The 25,532-nt window shown below is 40.6% G+C and overlaps 1 protein-coding gene across 1 annotated transcript; it reads left to right on the forward strand.

The window, feature by feature from the left end:
• Positions 1–2,887: 2,887 nt before the first annotated feature.
• clcn6 (chloride channel 6) lies at positions 2,888–24,229 on the forward strand. The gene is made up of 23 exons (XM_036142877.1): positions 2,888–2,978; positions 3,545–3,604; positions 4,167–4,232; positions 4,405–4,470; positions 4,546–4,612; positions 4,704–4,810; positions 5,077–5,203; positions 7,834–7,901; positions 8,127–8,185; positions 8,283–8,415; positions 8,785–8,898; positions 9,935–10,101; positions 10,186–10,297; positions 11,948–12,077; positions 14,193–14,346; positions 15,691–15,847; positions 17,286–17,392; positions 17,755–17,941; positions 20,021–20,181; positions 22,986–23,142; positions 23,230–23,337; positions 23,436–23,561; positions 23,663–24,229. Exons 1-23 carry the CDS (start codon positions 2,904–2,906, stop codon positions 23,741–23,743), a joined length of 2,589 nt encoding a protein of 862 aa, XP_035998770.1. The 5' UTR covers positions 2,888–2,903; the 3' UTR covers positions 23,744–24,229.
• Positions 24,230–25,532: the final 1,303 nt, after the last annotated feature.

Here is a 25,532-nt window from a genome sequence, read left to right on the forward strand (position 1 = left end):
TTACTGTAGAGACAGCTCAGCAAAACATAATCAACTTTAGTTACATATAAACCTTGTCAAAATGGAAAGATTTAATCCTATTTTAAAAGTAGAAAGGGTGTCTGTCTTGAGGACTATAGCGGAGCGTGGTTTCACAGGAGAGGAGCCTGCAAAATGAAAGTCTCTGTCTAGTTTTACTGTTTGAAACCCTTCTGAGTCACGGTCAGGGATAATTATATTTTGACCCAAATGAGGGAGCACCCACAAGGAATAGGAAATGTTTAAAAGTCTTATGTATTAATGGAAAGCCATTATTCATGTGCAAATCAAATGATTGTGGCTCAGATGGAGAAGGTCCAGTCTGGTTTGGAGGTTCTGTGAGCTAACCAGAGGGATTGGTGTTCCTTAGCTGCTGGTGAGAGGGATCAGGCAGGCAGAAGACTCTGAGATTGTTAGAGAAATTATAACATTATTTAAAAAATATAATAGAAAATAATCTAAATAAATTAATTTACAATATTTTATTAGTAACAATGTAATTATTGATGATATGTCTGTAGTGTTTCACAAATTCAGCAAGTATTTAATTTCAAGTGTCAGCCCAAAGCTGGTGGAAAAATCCCAGATTCTGGGATAACAGAGTGATGCAATGAGACACTTACTACAAAAATACTGATTCAGTGTTTCTAACAGCAGTAGAAGAGAGAGAGAGATCATTGCTGTTGTAAACAAATGTAAAAATAAAAGCAACACTAACTGTGATGACATTGATATGAAAACAGTCAAATAGGCCCTGGGCCAGAATCTGTTCGATTACTTTTCGTATGAACTGTCAGGGGGCAACTTTCTTGCACTTGGATAAGTTGCTACACATAGTAGTGATCTCAAAACACCAATGTTCCCATGTTTTCACTTGCACATTAATAAGTTATAGCAGATAAAAAATCTTCATCATGGCTGCGCCCGTAAGATATTTGTATGCATCTGTTTCCAGACAAAGAAATCCCTTGGTGATATCACCATAAATTGGGTAAAACTCTGCGCTATTTCTGCCCTGCGATGGACTGGGACCTGTCCAGGGTGTACCCCGCCTCTCGCCCATTGACACCTGGAGATCGGCACCGGCACCCGTCGCGAACTCAGCAGGGATAAGCGCGTTAGAAAATGAATGGATGAATGGATGGATGAACTGGGCTATTTCTTTTTCCTTGCCAACAATATCTCTGCCAACTGGCTCCAGAAAATGCTATTATTGGGTTTTCTTCATCTGGAAACAGATGCATACAAACATCTTTCGGGCGCAACCATGATTAACTGGTTGAACTCGCACAGCTGACAATACAGCGATCTGATTGGCTGAGCAGCAAAACTCGAATCACATGACCTCTTGGACCGGAACGCCACAGTTTAGATTTTTTATCGGCTATAACTTATTAACGTGCAAGTGAAAACGTGGGAACATTGGTGTTTTGAGATCACTGCTATGTGTAGCAACTTATCCAAGTGCAAGAAAGTTGCCCCCCTGACAGTTCATACGAAAGTTCATAAGAAGACGTCCTACAGATTCTGGCCACGGACTTAAAAGAGTTAGTGATGCAATTTTTAATCCTCTGACATCATATCTATAATGTCACTTTCTAAAATTATAAATTTCCAGATAAAATTAAAGAAATGCTAAAATCACAATTGTACAAAACTGAAGATAGACAATTCATAAACTATAGGCCTGTTTCTCTACTTCCACCATTTTCCAAGATTTTAGAAAAACTCTTTGTTAACAGACTGTAAAAGTAAAGTTTCCTTGTGTTTCTACTTTGATCCTAGCGCAGCTAGGTTTTCTGAAGACATATGCTTAGCTTTTTTGTACATTTTGTGCAGTTTGTTTGATATTTTCTCCAGTGATGAGTGCGGCTTTCCTTATAACTGAACAGTTCAATCAAAGGCAAGTAATCTGTTCTAGTTTTCTTTTTGGCCTGATGGATAACCTTTTATAGGCTTGTGTGAAGGCCCCAGCAGCAGCCACGTGTTGGTCTATGCTGTTAAAAACCTCTGTTTATATAAATACTCAAATGCGAAGACTGTTAATGTTAAACGTTCTCAGCATTCTAAAGTAAAAGTCAAGCAGCAACTTTTATTGAAAATATTTGTCTGCCTTCCACCTGGCAGGTCATTGTAATCAAATCTGTTACTGAAACATTAAATTATTGCTTTCTTTCAACATGGCATATTAAAGCCTTTTTTTAAAGAGTTCTGTTATTTATCATTGGCTAAAGTGCTATGCGAGACATGAGTTGGTCTCCAGGAGAAAACAAAATAAAAGGTTAAATTTTCAAAATGAGTGTTTTTACAATTTAAACTCAGGATTTATTTGATAAATTGTTTTTAAAAATGTAGCAATTTAAATGAAAAATTTAAACCTTTTAGAAATGGTGGACCCCACTAGGCCTTGGGGGTCTCAGGGATCCCCACGGCATAGCAAAAACGGGTATGAGTGTGTGTGTGTGTGTGTGTGTGTGCGCGCGCGCGTGTGTGTCCGTATACGTACATAAATATCTTATTTTTTTTATGCACATAAGCGTTTTGTTATTTTTGCCATACTTTGCAGGCGCTTTCTTTTTGTTAATAAACATCTTTTCAATAAAGCTTGTAAACAAAAAACATGTCACGTGAGAGGAGATCCGTTGCGTTCAAAGTTCTCGGAATATGTGGTTTTATAATATAAACTGAAATATTTCATAGCTCCTTTTGAATTAGGAAAAACTCATATTGTTGATTTAAAGTAAGTTAAGTCATATTTATTTCATATTTCTAATAGGTATTCTGAGGTGGCTTTTGCTAGCTTTTTGTAAGCTTTCCAATTCGGTTGACATAGTGTGTTTTTGTTTTCCCACAGTCCCTGAAAGCAGCATGACACAACAACGAAGATGGCGTGCTGCAGAGGCTGTTTTTGTTGCCAGTGCTGCTGCAGAGAAGGAGAGACGCGGACGCCGGAGGAACTGGTGAGGAGAGCGGGGACTGAAGGCGGGGTTCGGCGGTTCATTCTCGGATCGGATCCGGTTCCTCAGAGTTGCTGCAGGAATCTCCTCACTGCCTTGTTTCTGTTTCGCTCCACCCTGCTGTTGCTCAGTTGGATTGCATCTTCTGCCAACATCAGTTTACCAGCTGATTGCTTTAAATGTTCCAGTGTAGCTTCTCCTCAGAGAGGATGGCTGCTGTTTTTATTTACTTCCAGCCCAGACACTCATTTCCTTCTGTTTACCGGCAACTCCTGTCCTCACAGCCGCTGTGATTTCATTTGCATATTTCTGCACACTTGCTGTCTCCCTGAAGTCCAGGTCTTCACCTGCTGACCATCCACCTGAAGACCTCTGATAGCAGAAGTAGCAACTGGAGGTCCTTCAGCTCCTAGATCCAAATTTGACAGATTGCTGATTGGAGTCAGTCAGGCTGTTGGGCTGAATTATGATTTAGTTTTAGAGCTGCACGTGTTGTTTTAAACTGCTTAAATTAGTTATGAACTGTTCTACAGTCTGTGTATCATTTGCTTTTTCATTTCTTCTCTCAGACTATTCTCGGGGAGATCGGAGATGAGGAAGATGAGATTCTGCCCAGGAAAGACTATGAGGTGAGAAATCTCTGGAAAAACCTTAAAGCTCTGTGCAAAAGTCGGACCTCAGTACTTTACATTTTGCCGTTTATTGCTGCTGGAAAACTGCAGCCTAGAAAACCGAAATCTTCATGCGGGCTCCCAGCGAGCAGAGCAGTCAAAACTCTGCAGGATTTGGAGGTTTGCACCCGGGTGGGAGTGACGCTTTGGTTGTGGAAGGCACCAAAATATGGCCCAGGTTGCTTTCACTGCTGGTTGATGAAAGCCTTTGCAGCAGCCGAGTGCAACGCACATAGCAAACAGTGTGAAAAGCTTTACAGGAACATTCTTGGATCTCTGTCAGCTGGTGAGGTTTGCAGCCTTGGAAACTTTGTGCACGCTCATTTGGGGAATTTGAAACATGCTGACAGTTTTTTTTTTTTTAATAGATTTTGAAGCGGTCAGAACCACTTCAAAATCTATAGGAAAGTTGTTTCAGCTGGAAGCAGAATCTAGAGAAAGGACTGGATGTTATCACATAGCTTTAATGAATTAATAACGGAGGAATCAGTGAATGTGTGACTGTGTTCGGCTTTCTCAGAGCTTGGATTATGACCGCTGCATCAACGAGCCGTACGTGGAGGTTCTGGAGGGAATGGACAACAAGGTGAGGAAACTTTGCTGAAACGTATAACGAAACTTTAGAGTCCTTGCAGAACAGACCGTAGATCTGAATATTAAGATTTTCAGTAATTTACAGCATGTTTCCTGTTCGTTAAAGTCTCCCTGAAGATGTTTGATGTGAAAAGCCTTTGAATGCGTTTTACATGTGCTCACAGAAAGCCAGGAAGTTCGAAGCAGTGCGGTGGGTGATGGTGTTTGTGATCGGGGTCACAGTCGGTCTGGTAGGTCAACGTCACAAATCCTGCATTTCTTCGCTCGTCGTGTTGCAGTGAGACAGAAAATCTCGCCTCTCCCAGGTCGGACTGTTTGTGGACTTCTTTGTGCATCTCTTCACTAAAATCAAATTCTCCGTGGTTGGTGATTGTATCCTTTAGCATTGCACAACAGAATGTTATGTGAAGCAGGAAACTCCATCGTATAAAACCGGGAGTGTTCCTTATCTGAAGACCTCCAGCTATAGAGAAGTGCACAGACAAAGGCTGTCTGTCTTTGTCGCTGCTGGAGCTCCTTACTTTCAACATGGTGTTCGTCTTCATCGCCAGCGTGCTCGTCCTTATTGAGGTATGTCTGTCGTTTGGCTCTAAACATGAGACGTTCCACATGAGCAGCTCCATCAGGCTGTTAAAGATGCAACGTTACACCATGATGTTGCTTTATTGGAACATACCAACAATGAAGGTGGTGACTCTCACCGCCTCATCGGGCGTGGCTGGGCTTTAAATTGAAATACGCCGGCACACAGTAGTGTGAAACTGAACGATTATGCTAACCCATACTTGTATGTTGTAGTGAAAGCATGTTGTTATTGACGCTCCTCTGCTTTCCAGCCGGTGGCTGCAGGTTCTGGTATTCCAGAAATCAAAAGTTACCTGAACGGAGTGAAGATCCCAGGAATCGTGCGACTGCGAACGTTTCTCTGCAAGGCCACAGGAGTCCTGTTCAGCGTGGCTGGAGGTAAAAAAAAAGGCTTTGGACAGACGTGACTTTGAAAAGACTTTCTAAGATTTAGTTTTGACTTTGTCCTTTATTGTCAAATTTCCTGTTGGTACCATTATTTTGTGTTGTTTAAGCTGCAGTGGTTTGTTGCTCGTACTGCTCTATGAAAGAAGCAAACTGCAAAAACAATATTGAGGAAACGGTTTATTGTTTTCTCTCTGTGATGATTTACATCTGCTTCTTAGAGATATTGAAATATAGATTTTATTATCATAAAAACTGCTGTGCTCTATTTGCTGTCAGTAAGCTACAGTGATCTGGGCAGAACTACTGTTTTTATCTACACGAATACCTGGAGAACTAGTGTTGTCTAAAAACAATGTTAATCCTGATTGATACTAAAATATGATATTTGTGATATATCAGAAGGTTTCAGACTCATCTGTACAAACCTGGTTGATCCTGTGCTGCCAATAGTCAATCATTTATTTGTATCCACAATGATGGTGACGAAAATGCTTCACAAGATCAAGATGTAGCAACAAAACACGCAGGGACATAAACAAAAGCAGGGTAAACAAAGTAGATTGAACCTGAAGTGCCACCACGGTTTCCAGTATTAAGCTTTGAAAACGCAAAGTTCAGTTACAGATGGAAGATCTGATGGAAGCTGATTCCAGGGTGCTGCCACAGAAAAAGCTCCGTCTCCCTCTTGTTTGAACTTTGTCCGTGGAACAGTGAGCACATGTTGACTATGGGGGCGGGGGGCTTTAAGTACTTTGAAACCAAAACTCAAAATCTATTAAAATGCACACAAAGCCAATGTAGTGAAAAATCAAAAATGGGCACAATATGCGAGTTGAAAGGCGAGATTCTGTTAGAGGCGACTGAAGGTTGACTGAAGGACGCTGCAGAAGTCGGTTCTGGAGCTAAGAAAGCATGAACTGCCTTCTCCAGGTCACAGCAGATGAAAAAAGGTTTGATCTTGCTTGGTGATGGAAGAGGAGAGGATAAAATTTGTTTGTCAAATTTTAAATTTTTGTCGAGAATGACCTATGATTTTGACACAGTCGCTGAAATTAGCAGTCAGTGTCACAAATCTTTTGATGAACCCAAAATACAGCCACACACGGAGCTAAGCTTTAAGAGTTTTATTTTAGCAAGGAGGAGTTGTGGAGAGAGTGTGAACCAGAGTCTGGACTGAGCAGGAGCAGAAGGATATAGATGGGAGGAGCTGGAGGACTGGAGAGAGAGCTGTGGGTGCTGTGGGGTCAAGAATAGGCAGCGACACGGCAGAGAGAGTTCTTGGAGCTCAGGGGAGCTGGTTCAGCTGCCAGCTCAGCAGTTGAAGTTTCCAGCAGGCAGGCGTGGGAAGAAAGAAGCAGGACGAGGTTTGTATGACGACAGTCCGGCAGGGGAAAGCAGACTGAAGGGAGCTTAAGTAGGGAGGATGGCAGGTGAACTGAGTCCAGGATAATTAGGAACGGCAGGTGGAACTAACGAGGAGGTGGAGTGAGAGCTGGGCTGCATGAGAGGTGGAAGATCTGGAGAGTTCATGGGGAGACAGACAGGCCAAAAACTGCACCATGAAAGTCAGGAATCCGAAATCAATGGGAGTTTGTTGCCAAATAAAATCCTTTCTTTTTTATTTAAAACCCAATAATTCTTGCTGTGCTACTTTGTTATATCAGAATGCATTCAAAAAGACCATATTGTGGATTCCTCCCTACTGGCTTTGATGGTAGATAAATCAGAAAATAATTTGCATAGCAATGTTGTTACTCAATGTTATGATGAGTAGTGATTGACAGAATGTGTTTTTGGTACACAGAGACAGAGATTTTCTTAATGCAGGGGGACGCTGCAGAATCCTGGAGATGTCTGTGTCTTTCTTTGTCTTTGATCCTCATTAATGACAATTTTGAAGGTCAAGCTGCTGCAGCAAATTTCATTAATTCTTATTCAAAGTGAATTTTTTAAAAATAGTAGAAAATATGAGCCCTGGACCAGAAGTCACTACTTTCATGTCTACTTATCAGCATTTAACTGTATTTATCTGACTTCTGCAGTTATAGGTTACATGAAGCAGAATATCTGATTAAAGTTGGTGTTTAGAATTTCTGCTTTTGTACTGAAAACTTTCACCAATCCGTTTAATCAAAGTTTTATGTGCAATACTTTACAGAAGAGGGAAAAAAATAAGCTTGTATTTCTTTCTTTCTTTTATTTTGACCAATTCATGGCCTTTAACTGGTCTGAATTTTCTATGGAAGGTTCCAATGTGAAAAGCTTGTATTATAAAGCCATTAATAATGTTATTTTTAACAGCCTAGCAAGAGTCTGGTATTAACCAGAGTAAATATCCCAATCACACACAGCATCCAGCAGGTTTACCGTTCCTGTGGGTCTGGTCCTGTGATGCTCGTAATGATGAACTGAACATCACATCAGACTCTGGATATCAGTGCAACATAAAAGCAGAACCTCATACTTGTAACAATGGAGCATTTCTACATTTATCTCATGATTCCACTGTTTTCAGCAGTGAATTTGTCAGAGAAAATGATACTGAGGTTTAAAGTGTGAATGATGAGTTGGGCCCACTGGGTCGGTGGGAGACCCATCTCACTGACTGTTTGTTCTCTCAGGTCTGTTTGTGGGGAAAGAAGGTCCGATGATCCACAGTGGAGCCATAGTGGGAGCCGGCCTTCCTCAGGTACTTTGGTGCTGCATCAATAACCGCGTTGATACTCATTGATGTTCTCCCACATGTTGGGTTAAATGGGTTCTGTCTCTGTGTTGCCCTGTGATGGGCTGGTGACCTGTCCACGGTGCGGCCCACCTCTTGTCCACCGGAGAAAGGCTCCAGGCCCATCTTCACCTATTTGAGTGTTTTATGATTTTTTAACTGTTCTAATTTGCTGTTTCTGCCCTCTATCAGTTCCAGAGCATCACTTTCAAGAAGATAAAGTTTGATTTTCCTTTTTTCCGCAGTGACAGGTATGACTTGGTGACAGTTATCATTATAACGTGTTTTCTTTTTACTTGTCGAGCGCTGTGAAATGATTCCCATTGTGTTGTTAAATCTGCTGTCCAGGGACAAGCGAGACTTTGTTTCTGCTGGCGCTGCTGCCGGAGTTGCTGCTGCCTTTGGTGCTCCAATAGGGGGCACTCTTTTCAGCCTGGAGGAGGGCTCCTCGTTCTGGAACCAGGCCCTCACGTGGAAAGTGGTACGTTATCCTTTTCTAAAACAGCAACAAGGAGCAAAATACTCGAACATTTTAATAAAATTAAGGCACTCAGAGCATTTTGCAACAGTTGCAGCACAACTGCAGACCATCAAACCTGGAAGTTCAGACAGGGCAGGCGCTCACTGGTGGGTTTTCAGCTTTATTGTGCAAACGTCATAGAGACTAAAGTGTTGACCAGCGTCTGTCTCTATGAAGTTTGCACAGAAAAGCTTAAAACTGATCAGTGAGCTCCAGTCCTTTCTGCCTTTGCAAGCTTGGTGTGCTTCTACATTTTGGTTGGTTTTTATCGCTTACTCCACGGCGTCAGCGTTCTTTGATAATCTGATTTGTTTTTTGTTTTGCTTTCAGCTCTTCTGTTCGATGTCGGCCACATTCACGCTAAACTTCTTCCGCTCTGGGATCAACTTTAATAAATGGGGCTCTTTCCAGCTGCCTGGACTCCTTAACTTTGGCGAGTTCAAGGTAACAGGTCCACCACAAGTTGTTTTTATTTACAGAAATCCTGTGTCAGGATGTTGTTATAGGAATGTTATCCTACAGTCACTGTGACCGGCCACCTCTCAGACACAGGGGCTGTGTATGAGATCCACTGTTTGCTGATTGCAAGGTCAACAACGCATGTGTGTTACTAAGCAGAAAACTGATTGTGTAGGATAGACTGGCTCTGTTTTGTCTAACTGAAAGGCTGCTTTTGGGTATTAGAAGGGACGCTAGAATGAAGATGGGGAATGACAGAGCAGACGGACAGGCTGCAGCCGTGGGCGGGGGGGAACTTTCATCCATGTAATCTCTGCTCTGTTTCTCAATAACGTGCTGGAACTTGACCACTTCACTTTTTCCTTATTTAGTAACTCTGGAATTCCTTTAACATATGTCAACACTTCATTTTCCCAAATCTAGTATTAAAACCATCAGATATCTTGGTACTTGCAATTAATGCTAATTTAAAATAAGGCTGTACCAGCCAAAGCTTTTTGGTATTATCTTTTAAATGCATCTCATTATACAATTTTGTGTCTTTATGTATGTATGTTTATACATTAGTCTCTATTTCTGTATTTTGATACATTTTATTCATTAAATAATATGTAAAAGCTGCAGGTTTTCCATTAAAAAGCAAAAATAGAGTACTTGTCAACATCAAAGGCTGGTTATCCTTCATGTTTATATAAAAAGGACACCAGTTTTGCTAAGGTTAATCACAAATATATGATGAAAGTTCAGCTTTCTTATTTCAATCTCAGTTTTTGTCTTTACTTTCCTGGTCTTTTCCACTTTTCCACTGACTTTTTTTTAAATTTTTTCCTATTTTTAGAAATGATAGCCATAATCTCTATTTATTATATCGTTATTTGTAAAGATGGACGTGCTTTAGGTCACCAGCTGCTCATTCAGCGGTCATTATACGTAAACCTTTTCCAACTGAATGAGTCAAAATATCCTTTATTCCTGGGATTCTGACAGCGCTTTAATAACTTCGGCCGTCTTTGTCTCTCAGTGTGCAGATGGGGATAAGAAATGCCATCTGTGGACAGCCGTGGACCTGGGCTTCTTCGTCCTGATGGGTGTGGTGGGTGGCCTGCTGGGGGCGCTCTTCAACTGCATGAACAAGTGTCTGTCCAGGTATCGAATGAGGCACATTCACCCCAAAGCCCGGTTCTTCAGGTGACCCCAGTCTGTCAATCACACCCAGCAGCTGGTTTGGCTTTGACCTTTATAATAAACGGGGTCGTGACCTTTGATCCCCAGAGTGCTGGAAAGCCTGCTGGTTGCCATGGTGACAACAATGGTGATCTTCTCCGCCTCTGTTCTGCTGGGTGAATGTCGTGACCTGTCCTCCCCAACAACACATAACTCTACGGTAAGCGTGATCTCAGCGCTGCCATATTCAGCTGAAGCAGCGATTAAAGTGTTTCACTTTTAAAATTTCATATGGACAGGATTTTGAAATGGATCACAAAAGATTGCAGAATGCCTACAGAAATAGGAAAACGCTGGCCGTTTCTCAATTCACGAGAACGTGAGTAGGGACTCGCGTTCTCCTCAAGTCCGTTCTTGGCAAGAACACAGGAAGTACAGACTTGGGGAGAACGGGAGCGCGCAGAACGTGTCTCTGTGGAACAGAAGCTACTCGTGAACTGGTGACACGTACAGCTCGTCTGGATCTGCATTTCACCTCCAGTTATTAGCAGTCTTCAGATGATGATCAGTTATTACTTAAATTGATCATAAAAAAAAATAATGGAGGGAATAATGTATTCATTGTTGAATGTGAGAGGTAATATGCTGTTAAATAAATTATAATTTAAGTTCTTTAGCCTTTTTTTAAACATACAGAACTATTTATACACTAAACCATATTTTATTGAAAACATTTTTAAAATAATAGTATTTGTAATATCTAAAATTACATTTTAATTAGACTTAAAAAATTCTCACCTCAAATGATCTGAAAACATACTTTTGAAGAACAACAGCAGCACAGAAGGGAATGTTTAACTTACCACTGTAAACTCTGTTTGCGTTGTCCTGAATCAAGCTGTGGCCGCAGTGCATTCTGGGAAGGCGGTCAGTCTGAAGAACGCACAAGTCTGCTCTGATGCATGCTGGGTAAAGAGGGCGGGGCAATTGGAACAGTGCTGGGGCTGATGACGTGTCATGATCACATGAGAACGCTGAAGTACGCATAGTGAGAAACTGCCACTATACAGAGAACTCATAAAGTATAGAACTGCAGAGACAGAAAATAAATCTAACAAATCTAAGAATATTATAGTAAATTATTAGGTGAGAATAAAAGTTAAATCAAAAACATGGAATATATTAGATAATGTTAACAGAAAAGGATCCAAAGAAAACAATTATCCACAATATTTTATTAGTAACAATGTAATTATTGAAGCTATATCTGTAGGGGTTAAAGTAGCAGGCAAAAATTTGTGAAAATGGATGATTATCAGATTATGCTTGGATTTTGCTTTTGGTGTCCCTTATGGGTCAGTATTGGGACCAAAACTGTTTTATTCTCTACATAAATTGCAAATGTAAGGTTTCCAAAGTACAGTTTGTTTTGTTTTGCACATGATGGAAAGAAACAAATTGTCCTTAAACTTGTAGAAAAATATTTTACATTAACATATTTTACTTTCAGGATATAATTTCTGTTACCTTCTTGGAACGAAATCGGATTACAACGGCAACCATGGCCTTATTCCAAAGTATATATAAGAGCCCTTTAAAAGTAGTTTTACCCTTTAATCTCCACTCTTTGTGAAGTTTAAACCAGTAATTTCACAGTATTGTATTCGGATGTTCAGTGACAGAGGAACAGAAACGAACAAATAATTGTGAGGGGGGCAGAAAATGATGGACCCAAGGCTCTGCTCTAAAGCCACTAGGTCCCCAAGTCTCCATCCCACCAGTCTGGGCTTAAGCTGTTGCACATAGAAGAAAGGGTAAAATAAATTCAGTCTGTAACGTGTGCAGACTGAAAGGTTGTTTTTGTTTGCAGCTTTCAGGCAGCGAGGACATCAACTCAACCATCCGACAGTTTTTCTGCTCCAATAAAACCTACAACGACATGGCGACGTTGTTCTTCAACCCTCAGCAGGCTGCCATCCACCAGCTCTTCCACCAGGACGGTGAGCACCGGCCCTCAGAACCAGCTGGGATCATTGGCTTTCTTCTGGGACTAATGACTGATAAATGATAAAGAGAAACAGTAATGATACAATAAACATGGTTGTTTTCATATTTAGCAAACACAATTTTGCACAATTTAATTTGATCACCTTTACATCTGTTTAGCATTAAATTGGTAGCACTCCCTGCTATTTCCAGACACCAGGAGCTGTTTACGTAGATTTTCTACATTTCTACATTATTTACTGTCTGCAGGTTAAAAGATACTTAAAAGAAAAATACTTTAAAATAGATGAGAATCATTAATGAATTATTAATTATTAATAAACAGGATAAATCAGGGTAAGATAATGACTACTAGCAATGATCTAAAAACCAGCAGAAATGATGAAACCACAGTAAACATTGAACCAATCGGATCACAAGTTAAAAACAAATTTAACAATACAATAAAACTAAATAATTTAGTTCAACAACTAAAAGTCAGTAAAGGAGTTTCTATCTAACTATGTTTGCATAAAGATTCAGCAATTTATCTTATTTTGTTTTGACCACTATCATAAATGTAGTTGATCTTGCTGAATAAAGAGGAAATGAATAGATCAGGGGTCTCCAAACTTTTTGTTAAGTGGGCCAAAATTGTCAAGTCAAAAGTCCTTGAGGGCCAAAAAAGGTAATTTAAAGAAAAACAAAAATGATCTATAATAAAAAAAAATTAACTGCTCCATAAAATATGAGCTTGATTTTTATTTATTTATTTATTTATTATTATTTTTTTTTAAATTAAGAAAATTATTCAGATTTTTTTTAGGAAAGGGATGTAGGTTGCATCCAAGATTCAGGACTGTTTAATGAAATGTTTATTTCAGGATCGAGAGAGATCAGCAAATACAAATAAGGACTCAAACCCCCATAGAATATTAGGCACACATTTATTATTCCCCACAGGACACAGCAACACAAAACAGCAAGCACTTCGCACACACAAAGTAGCAAGCACTTAAAGTCTGGCAAGCTTTAAGACAACAGGCGTGTTGTTCCATCTCTTACCATGGTCAGGACTGGGAAGTCGGTCAGTCCGGTTAGAGAGCAATCCACGCGGCCGGGCGTCCACACACACATGGCTGACTTCAACGACTGACTTCAACGACTGAGGGCGGTCCCCTCCTTTTTATACCAATAAACAAAGTATCAGATGAGAGCGAGAGTGGCCACTTCTCCCTCCCATCTGAGTTGTTCGTCCCGTTTCCAAAACAAAACCGTTCCCAGCATCTCAACAGTGTGTGAAGCAAAATAATATTGCAAACTCAGATAATAGCACAAATATAAGCAAAATAAGGAACACAGAATCAGTCTTTCCCACAACACATTGTCATAGGTTCCCACCACAAGTTAAAACAAGTTATAGCACAATAACACATGTTGTTCTTAGTTTTATGTGAGCAACATAACAGACAAGAGCATATATGTTGCTCTTGTTTAAAACTAACCAGTTTTTCCCAAAATACATTGTCAAAGAACAAAAATAATTCTTTAATATATCAAGGACTAACACCAAAACATTTATCAGCAACAGTTATATCACTAGTAATAATACTAGTATAAGATTTTTAAATAATATAGTGTGATTTTTGGTGCGAATGGTGTTATTTTACATGTCTGTCTTTGTGTTTTAATACTGGTTGTGCAATCAATTATCCCAAGGAGGTTAATGAAGATTCTTGAACTGGAACAGGGTTTTAGCACGTTTGCCTTATTAAAAGCTGCTCATTCAGTTTACAAATTGTTCTGGGCTTGATTTAAAAAAAAGAGGCTATTCTTTGTGGGTATTCTCAGCAATAAGAACGGGATATGGGTCAGCCGTTGGTTAGATGTGGCCCTATGTTCTGTGAAATTAAAGAGAATGTAAAAAATGCGGTTATTAAAAGACAATTACTTTGTGTCATACCTCACATTTTTAATTGGAAAAAGATTTTAACTTGTCTGTAATAATTTTTCCCTAAAAAGTCTTTATCTGCATGGGCCATGGATGGGCCAAATCATTCTTAAATGGCCCCTGGGCCCTACTTTGGACCCCCTGGATTAGATAGTCCATCTCTGCTTCGTCCTCACAGGTACCTTCAGCCCGGTGACGCTGTCCATCTTCTTCGTGCTCTACTTCCTGTTGGCCTGTTGGACGTATGGCGTCTCTGTCCCCAGCGGCCTCTTCGTCCCGTCTCTCCTGTGTGGGGCCGCGTTCGGGCGTCTGGTGGCAAACATCCTCAAAGTGTAAGAAAAAAACACGTCTCTTTCACTTTTTAATGTTCTGTAGGAAATTTCTTTTGCATCGAAAAATTATTTTAGGCTAAGAGTAATTATGTGAAGGAGGTTTTTAGCTTATTTTCAAAAATATTCCTTAACATTCTTCATATGCTTAAAGAAAGCAAAATATGTATTTTTAAACAACTCCCTGTAGAAATCTGCAGAAGCTAATTTAATTTAAGCAACTGTAGCTCTGTTTGTAAAGTGGGTTTTATTTTCTCTCATGGCAACCTTGCAAAGCGGGTTGCAGCATCCAGGAGAAACAAAGATCTGTGAGAATGACTTTGAAAGCAAAGAAATCTAACATGTTGCTCACATTTTGTCACAGTAACCAAATTGACCACCGGCCAAAATGATCATTAACTACATCCCTAAAAACGATTACACCCAGGGCAACATAAAACAGGAGCAATGCGGTTGTGCGTACCTGAACTTCTCTTTATGGGCAGGTTGCAGATGCTGTAATTCTTTTTTGAATGAAAACACAAAATGTTAATTTTATCTTCAGTTTCACTCCTTTTTGTCACAAAACAAACCCCAAATAGACTTAAACGTCTATCAGTTGATAATTTAAATGACGTCAAGACACTTTTCTACTGAGTTTCACACTATATCACCAATGTCTCGTCATCACAACGTCATTGTGACATATTCATATTGTTTTTTCAAGAGTTATGAATTTAATGTAATGTTTAATGCAGCTTGCCGGGACTTTGATGCAATAAACTGGGTTCCCTTATATAGGACATTTTTGACCAATCTGTATAATCTGATTGAATTTGACTTTGTAAAGTGCCTTGAGATGACATGTTTCATGAAGTGGCGCTATATAAATATAAGTGAATTGAAAGTTTATTCAGTTAAACAGCAGCAGACACTAATGGCGTTGATCAAGAGGCTAAAGGTCACAGAGTGAAGGGAGCACTGATAGGGCAAAGAGGAGGGAAGAAGAAATCTGACATAGATTGCAACTGTGATTGTCATCACAGGATTTTCTAATATCATGCAGGCCTAAAAAATGTCAACATATGTCAGGATTGACATATGATTGATATATGTCATGGCCAGCAGGAGTGTCCTCCTGCTGGCCACGTAGGAAACAACTTTCCTTATTGAAACTGGAACTATCGCCGTCTTTTTATAGTCTGTTGTCGATACAGGAAAGCTGACCAGAGTAAAGTTGGACTACATGTGGATTATGACTTAATTAGAGAATTTGGCCTCAGTTTTTAGTTTTAAAAGACTTTTTTCCTGTTGGCAGCACAGGTATCAGTCCTGTATGGCATCTAACTTACATTTGTCCTCGTTCAGGAAACTGGGACTGCAGATCTACTCCGGGACCTTTGCTCTCATCGGAGCCGCCGCCTTCCTCGGGGGGGTGGTCAGAATGACCATCAGTCTCACCGTCATCCTCATCGAATCCACCAACGAAATCACATACGGGCTGCCCATCATGATCACGCTGATGGTGCTGATGCTGTTTGGTTTTTCAAGCTGTTTTCTGCTGTCGGCTTCTGTGATTTTTCAGTCAGTAGACTTTTAACACCAATAGTAAACTAGTTCATGTTTAATGTTTTCAATCAGCCATTAGATTATAAAGCATGTGTTTATCAACAGATGGAGAGTTTTAGACTTGAAAGAACAGTTTGGTGCTGTGAGGAAATCCGATTTCAGAGGTTTCTTATGGTGGATTGGTCCATAAACGCAGCCTCCATAGGAGCTACAGCAGATGTCACGTACAGGGCAGAAAGACATCGGTGATGACCGTAGAAAGGCAACCATTGCAGCCATCGTTCTGCGTTGTCTTAGAAATTCTTCTCCAAAGTCTGTGAAGTTCATCGTTCCACAGAGAAAAAGCTTAGTCACAAGTGGAAGACATTTAAAACAGCTGCCAATCATCCTATGAGTGGACTGCCTCGCAAGTTCACCCCAAAATCAGAGCAAAGAAATTAGTGTAAAATGCAAGACGTCTGTCTCAGCCTCAGTTTGCAGGTTAAAGCTCATGACAGGACAACTGCAAAGACGCTAAATGGCTGTTTGGAAGGGTTGAAAGCCTCTTCTCTCTAAAAACAATATGGCTGCAAAAGCTTCATGTGACTGAAGCATCAGTACGAACTAGTTTTCAAAGCTGCTCTGACTTGCTCTCATAACGGGGTAAAAAGACGGGCTGTGAGGCAACAATAGCCAGGAAATCAGACCAAAGCATTGCAGTTCAACTTTATATAGACCACAACTGAAGGATTTCAATGTGAAAAGAAAGAACTAAAAAAGCACATGTCCCTTTTAAACAACAGATTCAAGCCCCCCATCTCCGTGGCTGTAAGTCCTCGACCTAAAAAAGTGAGATTGCCCGTCTTGGTCCCAATTTGCTGGTCCCTCTACGTTCCAACTCTCTCCTATAGTCATGAGGGCTGGATCATGACCCAGAGAACAAGGTACAAGAGGCTGAAATGAGCTTTTTCCTGAGGGTGGGGGGGCTCAGCCTAAGAGAGAGGGAGAGGAGCTCTGTTATCCAGGGGGAGCTCCAAGTAGAGCCTCTGCTTCTCCTCATCGAAAGGAACCAGTTCAGGTGGCTTGGTCTTCTGATCAGGATGCCCCCTGGGTGCCTTACCTTGAAGGCTTTCCAGGTGAGTCCCACCAGGTGGAGACCCCTGTAAGACCCAGAGCTCACTGGAGGGACTTTATATCCCGTCTGGCCTGGGAACGCTGTGGGTTCCCCCAGATTGAGCTGGAGGATGCTGCTGGGAAGAGGGAGGTCAGGGTTTCTCTTCTGGACCTGTTGCCCCCTCAGCCAGTTCTCGGATAAGCAGAAGACGATGGATAGATTGTTGCTTAAGTGGATATGTTGCATAAAAAAAAAAGACTTGATTGTTGCTAACGGAGATAAATTTGTGTTTGAACTTCAGGTTGCTAAATGGACCGGAGACTTCTTCAACAAAGGCATCTATGACATCCACATCCAACTGAAAGGGGTCCCTCTGCTGGAGTGGGAGACGGAGGTGGAGATGGACAAGTATGGATGGATGGATGTGGACCCCATTTGTCATTTTAGGAAAACTTCCTAGAAAGAAATCTTGTTGTTCACCCCACTGAGAAAATTCCAAAATAAGACAAAACCAGCTATTTTCTTTATGTTTTTAAAAGAAACCAACTATTTCTGCTGATTCACACACACATCAGTAGATAACCCGTTCAGGGTTATTGTACCCAATGTCTGAACGCTGTGGGCGCTTGACACCGAAGTCATGTTCCTTTTTTGGGCCAAAGAAGCTGATCCTGATTCTGAAAATGACCAACGCAGCAGTATTTCTGTATCCGTCTTAATTTCCTGAGCAGTTGGTGTTTAGTCTTTATCTCCTCGCTTCATCTCTCCAGGCTGACAGCCAGCGACATCATGGAGCCCAACCTCACCTACGTTTATCCCCACACTCGAGTCCAGTCTCTGGTCAGCATCCTGCGGACCACCGTCTACCACGCCTTTCCCGTGGTCACGGAAAACCGGCAGAACGAGCGGGACTTCATGAAGGGCAACATCCTGATCAGCAACAACATTCGCTTCAAGGTACGCAGCTTTGCCTCCGTCAGGCATTGAGTCACATCCAGGGAGCACGGCAACGATCAGGACCTAAAAGCTCACTCAGAGCAGGTTTCTCTCATCTTGGCAACTAAAACACAGCAGATTAATTTTTAGTATTTTATCGCAGGTTTAAGACTAAACAAGTTGAGGGAAGCACCACAGTTACACTTCACAGATTTTGGTTTTTATTTGTTTCACCAGATTTAATAATTCAATAATATTACCTGACTTGTCCATCATTTAAAAACGTTCAAACTCAATTAAACTTAAATAAAATTAAATTAACTCTCTTGAAAAGACATCGGATCTCAATTGAGAAACAGATCCTGCTGGATCTCCATCCTGATGGGGACCGGCTGTGTCAGGAACAAAAGGAGCCACATCATGTGATGACAATGATCGCCTCACAGAGGGCTTAGTCTAAAGTCACAGAGGAAGTAACGTTCACCACAGCTTCTCCAGAACCTTTTAGGTCTGCCCCATGAGCTCAGAGGGAGCCTGCTCTTATCCGTGAGAAGAACAGGGCGGCAGCTCTGGTGTCCTCTGGTTAATGTGAGCTCCATGGTGCCGGGCGGTGAGAACAGGGACTAGTAGGAGATGCTGGACCCTCAGGCTTCCCTCATGAAGTCTGTTTCTATGGTTTGGACAAAATTATTGGTGGAGTTGGACTGCCTGTGCAACCTGGGTATGGTCCAGGTATCGCCTCATGGTACCACTATGGTACCTGGTCAAATGCTAAACTGAGAAACAGTCAAGAAAAAGAGGAGGGAATTAAATATTTGTGGCCTCCACCGACAGAACCATTCCTGTTTTTGGGAAATATTCATTTCATCAACTCCAGAAGAGCCGACACAGATTAACACCCTCCTCTACTGCTGATCCGACCACATCAATACTCCAGAAGTTTAACTGACTTGATATAAAAATGGGCTTCTATACTTTTTTTTTTTTTTTTTTTTTGGAGCAATGGTGTGAAAAATTAGTTGACCTGTTATATTCCTTCCTTTTTTGGCACATTTAACTGTTTCAGATCATCAAACACATTTTAATACTGGTTAAAGATAAACTGAGTTAAAATAAAAAGCTGTTTTTAAATGATGATTTTATTTATTAGTGGAAGTAAGCTATCTAGACAGGGCTCTGCTACCTGTGGCTCTGGAGACGCAAGTGGCTCTTTGGACCTTCCACAGTGGCTCTTAACAACTTTGGCTACAAATTATTTTTTTGTTATCATATTTAAATGTAACAATGATAATAAATGCAGGTTTTAGCAGTTTCTTCTTAGAATAGTTGCTTTTATTTTAACAACAGATTTAACAACAGAATGATGCTAAAAGTGCCAGTTATTTCATTTTAAATCAATATTTTTTTCATTATGTTGGAAACTATGATTTTTTTTTATCTACAAATATCAATATCCCATCCATCCTCTTTTTTTAAAACCTCAAAATAGACAAAATAGGGTGTTTTTATTTAACGATGACAACATATTTCCCACAGTAGATCTTTATCAAAAAGGCCAGGCAACTTTTGCAGCTCTGAACGAGTTTAATTCAAGTGGATTGAAGGCAAAATGGCTCTTTGGACTGTAAAGGTTGCAGGCTGATCTAGACCAACCTGGATCTGTGGGGGAAAAAAATAAAAATCACCTAAACTTTAAAACTAGTTGTTCCACCCTCCGCATTAACTGCTGAGGTCCTGAATGAACGAGGCTGGCTGACGGCCCTGGACCGTCCAGAACCTTTTTTTGACTCATTGTCAGGTTTATGGTGGAGCAGGCAGTGATTACATGAAATACAATAAAAGCAAATGTGGTTGTTTTAAAAAAAAATATTTAAACTGATGTCATTTTGTTGCTTAATTAATATTTTAATGTCTTCTTTCGTGATCTCTGCGGCTGTTCAGATAACATCATGGACTAAAGCCCCAGAGGCCGAGGCCTAACGCAGCGCCTGCGTTCATAGTTTTGTTTTTAAACCACAGGAGCGTTAACTGGAGATTTTGTGTTGATGTGAACTGTCTCCATGTCCAGAAAAGTAACAGAAACATTTATTTCTCTTGTAGAAATCCAACATTGTTTCGCGTGCAGCAGAGCAGCGGCGGCGTTGCCAGTCCATGAAGTCGTACCCCTCGAGCGAGCTGAGGAACGTTTGTGACGAGCAGAACGCGGCGGTGGAACCCGCCGAGGAGGGAGAGGACCTGCTTCAGCAGATGTTGGAGAGAAGGTAGAAATGGCTGACAGCTGGAGATTATATGCTGGTTAAAGGTTTGCCCGTGGAAAACAGCTGGTGGTTGCACTGATACAGCAACGTGTCTGTTTTAAATCGACCTAAAGATTTAAACACTTCAAATGGAAGAAAACTAATCCAGAAACAGATTCTAGTTTTAATTGATATGAAAAAAAATACTTTACTTCCATAAAATATTACAGCTGTAATATCAACACGAAAGGGCCTAATTCTAAGAGTCTAAATAAAAACTTTTCTGTGCAATAAGTGGCCATTTCCCCTGGGGGTCCCTTCGGGCATCTGGGGTTCTGGTTCCTCAGCGTCTGCCTCGGTGCTCTGGGGGTCTTTGGCTCCTCACAACCACTATTGAGCATTTGTCTCATGGATAAACCTCACAGACACAAGTTCACTCTCACAAACACCCACAAGGTGGATCCAGGTACTTACAGATTCACTATCCAGAAAACCCCTGTTATTATCTTCAGCTGTCACTTTCTACATGTTATATTAAATAATCCTGTATATTCTTCAGTGATGGTATCAAGATGTTGGTTGTTTGAACCTGTAATACTTTATCAGCTGGTTCTGCTGATATTTTATATCTTTCTTTGCAGGTGTAGAAGCAGACAGAGGATGTTATATTGCTTTTAGCATTTTGTCTGATCTGTTTCTCTCTTTTTTCCCCTCTTCTACCTTCCAGTTTCTGTGTCCATTGAACGTTAAATAATCCCAGTATAAAATCTAATAAAGCTTATTGCATATATAAATCAAGCAGAGCACTATGGTGAATAAGGCTCCACTTGTGAAATCTGTTGGGCTCTTTTTGGCCATGAAAAACCAATCGGGTCTGCCCCATTTAAATGAGCAAATTGCATGTGCTACTGGCAGCGTGAGAGATTAAGTTCTAAGTGATGGAGTCTGGGGTAATAATAATATTATTATTATTATTATTATTATTATTATTATTATTATTATTATTATTATTATTATTATTATTATTATTATTATTATTATTATTATTATTTAAAAAATAATAATGACAAATATTTGTAGTTCATATTAAGGATCTCAAAGTAATTTAAAAAAAGTAAAAAATAAAAAAGTAATGTGTAAGGAAATAAATATCAAACACAAAACCTGGAAATGCTGACTTTGTCATCACTCAGCTCTTCCCCGACCTCTGATAGAATTTATTCCAGGAAGGAGCAGTACGGTCAGACTTATAGCCGGTTCATCTCTAAACAGCTGGATTTATCGCCTCCAAATTCTAACAACAGCTGCTTGACCCAAAATATGGCAAACCAAGTTAGTCCCATAATTAATACAGCATAACTGGGCTTTGTTCGGCGCCCAGAAAAGAGCATTAAGGGAGAAAAGAAAAATTACTCTCAAAAACAGTTATGGATGCTCTCTAACCCTAAAACAGTTTGCACCAGATTTTGTGCTCATTTTACACATGCAAATTGCTTTGCATCTATGAAGCTCCGCTTTGCACACATTAGTAATTAGTGGGGGCCTGATATTCAAAAGGTTGCAATGTTTTACAAACACATGCAAACTAACCTGTTTGTTACTAGAAATGCTGCTTCTAGTAAAAATAATTTGTTCTTTTCTTGGGCAGAAAACCAACATGCAGCAGAAATTATCTACTTCTGCTGTTTTCCAAACCAGCAGAAGATCAATTGCCTGAAGGGCTCCATGATGTTAAAAATACCAAAGTTTCCCTTTATCTCAGTAGTTTCACAGAAATTTAGACCAAAACATGATGGAATGACTTAACACTACAGTAATTCCTGTGGTGCTGAAATAAAATAACATTGGAGTGTTACAGGTACAATAAATTCTGTAGGTATTTCCAAACTGATGAATTTGAGTTCCTCATGAGGAGAGTAAAGCAGCTTTATTCCAGCCAGCCAATCAGCAATAAGTGGCAACAGGTAGAGAAAGGGCAACTCTGCGTTGCTCTACGCTGCGTTCAGCTGGAGAAAACTCACAACTCTTTCTCTGCTGTTTGTTTATGAGGACTTAAAACTGTACAGTTTAATGAGGTTTGAAAATGTAGCTGTTTAAACCCTCGGCTCCAGTAACTCAGCTCATTCTAATACTTACCCTGTATATCTTTTTAATTAAATTTAATTAAATATTTGTGAGAAATGCTTCTTGCAGATTTGAAACAAAAGTCCCACAGCAGGAAGTTATAAAGTCCAACAATTCAAATGTGTTGTTAAAATGTGTGTAAAGAGAACAGAGAGGAGAGAAGCTGTGGATTCTCAAATGTCCAAAAGCCGAGAGATAAACAGCAAAACAGTTTCTGACCAAGATCAAATATCTTAAAAAATTTAGTTTGAAACTGTGGCTCATTGCAGGAAAAGTTTGCTCCTCATGACGGTATTTTAGAACCATTCTCACACATGAGGGACAAATGTTTTTCTAAGCTCAAAAAGACAAAAAAAAAGTACTTTTTTCTGTTGGAGGCAATGAGACAGATGAGGAATCTGGAGACCTCTAGGAAAAACTTCAATTTCTTTGGTTGGGAGACCTAAAATTGTTATTTGATGTCATTTGTTTAACCATTAAGACATAAATGAAGACTGTGGTTCAGTTTAACATTTCCGCTTCACGTTTAGGTCAAACAGTCCTGAAATGTTTTATGAACAAAAGCAAAGAGGAATAAAACGAACATTTGAACAGAAAATCTTATTTACCTGCTGAAATCAAGGACAAATGCATCATTTTAAGAAGGTTTTACTCATTTTTAGTTCCGTTTTTGCAGCTCTGATTCTGTTTCTGTCCGTGTTCAGGCACGCTCCCTACCCAAACCTGTACCCAGACCAGTCCCCCAGCGAGGAGTGGACCATGGAGGAGCGATTCCGACCGCTCACCTTCCACGGCCTCATTCTGCGCTCCCAGCTGGTCAACCTGCTCATCCGGGGCGTCTGCTACTCCGAGAACCAGTCGGTCAGTCAGATGTCTCCGTGCTTTTCTTTAAAAAAAAAAAAAACACCTTCGATCACTTCTAATAACAGAAGTCTCCATCTGATGCAGAGCGCCTCTCAGCCTCGGCTGTCCTTTGCAGAAATGACGGAAGATTACCCACGTTACCCGGACATCCATGAAGTGGACCTCGCCCTGCTCAATCCCCGGATGATAGTGGTACGATCCGTTCCGCTGGTGAACAACAGCAGAGTTGTTCATTTTAATTCCGCCTGACACAGAGCTGAAAGGTAAAAGGTTGATGTCTGTGTTGCCAGGATGTCACGCCCTACATGAACACAAGCCCGTACACGGTTTCACCAAACACCCGGATCTCCCAGGTCTTCAACCTGTTCAGGACCATGGGCCTTCGACACCTTCCCGTGGTCAATGCTGTTGGAGAAGTAAGTTCTGGCCACAAACAGTTGGTGCTTTGTTAATGTTGCACCTATTTAGTCACTATGTTGACGTAGAAATACGCTTTTATTGGGTCTGTTTATTTCAGATTGTTGGAATAATCACAAGACATAATTTAACCCACGAGTTCCTGGTGGCCAAACTACGACAGCACTACATCACCATTTGACCCGACGTTGTGACACCACCTTGCTCCACCTGACCTTTAAGCCTTTTTAATTTTAGCTCCTCTCTAACCTTTTTAAAGAATTCCCAGGAACTGACAGGAAACACCTCCCAACCACAGAGAAGTTGCTCTCAGACTGCAGGATCTCAGATTTATCGGTGGGAGTTCCTCCACACTGTTAAAGTCCAAAAAGTAAGAGCTTTCTCGTCTGACTCTGGGTAATAGTTGATTTTAGGCTTGCTGTTTTGTTAGCCTTGACCACAGAAAACAAACCGTAATGAAGAGTATCTGTGACAGAGTTGTGAAATGACCCTGTCAGTATACGGTGATCTGCCGAGCTAATTTGATTTGCAAAAAGCTTGCATGTCTATGACAGGCACCAGAGGGCAGGAGGGGTTAAAAGACTCACATCTACCCCGTTTACACTACCCTTTGTTAACCGTGCCGAGAACGGTCCAAGCTTGGTAACCGAGATAACTTTCGAGTGTAAATGGATCACAATCCTAACTGAACCGTGCCAGACACAACTGGACCACGCTAAATCTAGACCAGTTCGATAGTAGGTCTCGTCCCGGTTTTTCAGTGGCTCTGTCCTCTGATAACAAAGAGCGCATGAGCAGACAGCATCATCTCCTTACAGTCAGCTGACTAATTTTGCGGTTTCAGACATTCATAAAAATACTAGCTTCCCTACCATGCCACATGATTTCCTTTTTTTTTTTTTTTTTTTTTTTTTTTTGTTGTTGTTTTTTTTTGTGTAATATGATTTCCAGAGATGATTCTGCTTAGCAGTGTGATGAACCTCAGTGTCTGTCATTGTTTCCTGCGTCTGTAAGCCATGATTAGACGTTCATTTATCTTATCCACTTCCCAACAGCTGACTCTGTCAAGTAAATTCACCAAAGGTTGCCTTCTTCGCATGACTCTCCGCAAACAACGAAATGTCACAATTATAACCAAACATAACTTCCTGAATGTTACGGGCGCCGTCATTTTTATTTGCTTAAGTCCCTCCTTCAATCTTAGAGAGCAGTAGTACCGTAGATTGTCAATAGGAAGCGAGGAGCTGTACTAGCGTTATGTGCAAACAGTCGTCAGAACCAAGCTCGTCATGGTTAACTGATCCAAGCTCGGTCCGATCTCGGCACGGATCGGTTTAACAAGGGTAGTGTAAAGTGGGCTATCATCTCACTGCAAATGTCATCTCTTCCAGACACATGGATGGTCTGCAGATGCACCACTGGTTGCAAGTTTGGACTCACCTTTGTCACCCAATGGCCTTTCCTTATTTTTATGACTTTATACATTGCAGATACATCGTGAAAACGTCAAAACTGTGACTCAAAACTAGAGAGAATTATGCATCAGTCACAAAATTGTGAAATTACTCAAAACATCTTGTATATTTTAGGTATTCTAAATGCCCCTCTGTGTTCTGATTCCTGCTTTGGTCGCTCTTGGCCTTCTCTCGATGAGCTTCATGAGGTTAATCATCTGAAATGGTTTTCCAACTGGCTACTAGTAGTATTAAAGTAAAGACAAACCACTGAATGTGGAGGTGAGTCCAAACTTCTGACTGGTTGTGTAGTCCAAGGTTGTGACCAAATCAGACCAATCCTTCTAGGTGTCCAATGGTTTGTTACTTTCTTGTTTTTTTTAATGAATAATACTACCTGTTCATTGGTGAGTTCTGATAGTTATTTACTGACTTACCTTTCATACATCTGCCAGTCAGCTAAGACCAGTCCAAGCTTTGTCAGTAGAAGAAACTATGGTTTCACATAACGGTCTA

Source organism: Fundulus heteroclitus, chromosome 1 (assembly GCF_011125445.2).
Source record: "Fundulus heteroclitus isolate FHET01 chromosome 1, MU-UCD_Fhet_4.1, whole genome shotgun sequence".
NCBI classification, from domain to species: Eukaryota; Metazoa; Chordata; class Actinopteri; order Cyprinodontiformes; family Fundulidae; genus Fundulus; species Fundulus heteroclitus.

What these genes read in the sequence shown, in the direction of transcription:
- clcn6 (XM_036142877.1), top strand. Translation starts at nt 2,904, where the DNA reads ATGGCGTGCTGCAGAGGCTGTTTTTGTTGCCAGTGCTGCTGCAGAGAA. An exon ending in GCGTGCTCGTCCTTATTGAG is followed by an intron (nt 4,811 to 5,076) that starts GTATGTCTGTCG and finishes TCTGCTTTCCAG; the next exon opens with CCGGTGGCTGCAGGTTCTGG. An exon ending in TTAACTTTGGCGAGTTCAAG is followed by an intron (nt 8,899 to 9,934) that starts GTAACAGGTCCA and finishes TTTGTCTCTCAG; the next exon opens with TGTGCAGATGGGGATAAGAA.